Here is a 2,404-nt window from a genome sequence, read left to right as displayed (position 1 = left end):
AGTCAGGAAAAGCCAGCAGATTGGCATGTAAAAATGCATGCCAAAAAATATGCAAAATGGTAGTGAGAGGGGTGCACATTTGGTGAAAAGACAGTTAGATTCCAATACATCAAATCCAAGGCAGAAAAATGAGAGAAACTGCGGGATACGTGATGTCCATCCATAAAACAAAATAGTGATGGAGTTGAGACCAAATTCTTTATGACACTAAAATAGGAGGAATTTCTCTAGTGGAACCTTTAAAAAAGTGTGCACTATATAAATAAAAATTGCCAAAGTCTTTCCAACTATTTCCTTGGATCCATAAGATGATAAATAGGCCCAGGGCTATTTATCATGAATCTTAGCATAGGCTAATTTAGGATTATAATGTCAAATCACAGTTTAATAGAAGCAACCTTTTGGCATATTAAAAAAAAAAAAAAAGTGTGGCACAGGTGCACAACTCTTTCCTGGGTGCTGTGAATACATATGAAGGTTTTTACTTAGAGCAGCAGATCTCAAACATTTGGGCCTCAGGATCCCTTTACATTTTTTTTTTTTTTTTTTTTTTTTACAGAGTGGTAACGTTTATTAGGAAGGAGGGATTCAATTTGTCTTCCACATCACACACACCAGAAACAGACTGTGACTTGTTTCTAAGAGGAAGAAGGGTGGGCAGGGGGCCTTGAATCCCAGCTGATAGGCAGTTTCAGCTGGGCAAGGCAGGGAGTATGGGCTTACGATGGGTAAGTCCGCTGCTCACCACACCCCTCTAGTGAAAGTTAGTGGCTAAAATACTACTAGCTACCCACCCCACCCCACCAAAGCCAGCACCCTAGAAGGCTGGGTGCTCAAGACACCGGGGTTCTGGTGGGTGGTGGGAAGGGAGGAAGAAAGTCTTGCTATCTCTTGCTGCTCCTCCGGGTTTCTTTGCCGTTACTGACAGGGCTGCTGGAGGGGCCAGGAGGGCCGGCAGGTGTGTGGTTGGGCTGGCTTCGGGGAATTCGGGTGCTGGGGGGATGCGAGGGTGTGTGAGGGGGGTGCGGGCCACCACCAGGACCTGGTGGGGCACTCAGTCCATTCCCGTTCTGGTTCTCGGAGGCTGGAGAAACAGCAGGGGGTCCGGTGGTAGGCTGGGGGGCCGGAGGGCTGCTATCGTTCTGCACCACCTTGTTGGGTGCCTGCTGGGCGCTGTACTCTGGGTTTGGCTCACTGAAGTTAGGAACCTCAGAATATACCATACAGAATTCTCCAATCTTCTGAAGATCACCCCCACGTCCAGTGTATAGTGTCTGACAACCTTTGAACACTAAAGCATACCCTTCGGTGAGCCGAATAATGTCTCCAGGCTGGATCAGGTTACCCACGTCGTCCCAGACAGAGATATTGATGCTGCCTGTTTTGTCTGCCACTTTGCAGGTCCGAACCTCGTGCCCGTCCTTTGTCTTGGTCACTCGACCTGTCTCCAGCACAAGGAAGATGAGGTTCAGATTCTTGAGCCCGGGCTTGATATCCTTCACGAAGGTCTCCGTCGTCATGCTGTCCGAGCCTTCCCACCACACACACTAGGTTGGGGTCAGGCAGCCGCAAATCCTCTAATTCTTCTAAAAGTTTAGAAACGAACTTCCCCAAGAGCCTCCAACTTCAAGATCAGAATTTGAGGGTCTCTGGATAGGCTGCTTTGAGGCCGGAAGGCCCCGTTCCGGGATGCTCTTGCAGTCTCAATCCCCGACGTCGGGGAGCTGACGGAGACGGGGGTAGGGAAACTGGTGCAGATCCAAGGAATGCAACCTTACTCGCCAAACCTTCCCGAACCCTCATCCGGACAACCCAGGACTGGGTCCATCCCCTCCCCCCCTCAGCCACTGCCACCCACCACCCACCCAGCCAGCGGGCAGGGATCCCTTTACATTTTTGAAAATTATTGTAGCCGCCAGGGGCTTTTGTGTAGTAAGGTTATATATACCAATATTAATCACATTGAAAATTAAAACCGAGAAATTTTTTAAACACATGAATACATCAGAGTGGTGATATTTTTACATGCTATATAGCCTCTCGAAAACTTCATGGTACACTCATGAGAGAATGAGAGGAAAGTGACAAATAATACCGTAACGTTAGAGAAACAGTCTGACGTTGCAGGCCTCCAGAAAGTGTCTTGGGGAACTCGAAGAGTTTCACATCATACACAGAAAGCAGCTAATCTAAAGAAACTGAAGATTTATGCATCCTTTGAGCAAGGCTTCATGAATATTATTTCTTGAAATCAAACCTTAGAACTAGGCAGCAGAAAATTTGAGATTATACCTCTGGAAAAAAAAACTTAGATGGCAGGCATTTTATAAAGTTCCTGGTTGTGAAAAATTCCATTTATTTACATGATCAACTGAGGAGCATTTTTTTTTTTTTGCTAAAATTA

General features: G+C 46.5%; 1 protein-coding gene across 1 annotated transcript; it reads right to left on the bottom strand.

Moving 5' to 3' along the window:
- Positions 1-812: 812 nt before the first annotated feature.
- On the bottom strand, positions 813-1,879 carry LOC101678256 (SOSS complex subunit B1-like). The gene is made up of 2 exons (XM_045078287.1): positions 1,866-1,879; positions 813-1,543 (listed from the first exon to the last, which is right to left on the bottom strand). The coding sequence occupies exon 2, from the start codon at positions 1,518-1,520 to the stop codon at positions 885-887; it is 636 nt and encodes a 211-aa protein (XP_044934222.1). The 5' UTR covers positions 1,521-1,543; positions 1,866-1,879; the 3' UTR covers positions 813-884.
- Positions 1,880-2,404: the final 525 nt, after the last annotated feature.

The sequence above is a fragment of the Mustela putorius genome, unplaced genomic scaffold, assembly GCF_011764305.1.
Source record: "Mustela putorius furo isolate JIRA1106 unplaced genomic scaffold, ASM1176430v1.1 tig00000242_pilon_pilon_pilon, whole genome shotgun sequence".
NCBI lineage: Eukaryota > Metazoa > Chordata > Mammalia > Carnivora > Mustelidae > Mustela > Mustela putorius.
This window is presented reverse-complemented; position numbering and strand designations above follow the sequence as displayed.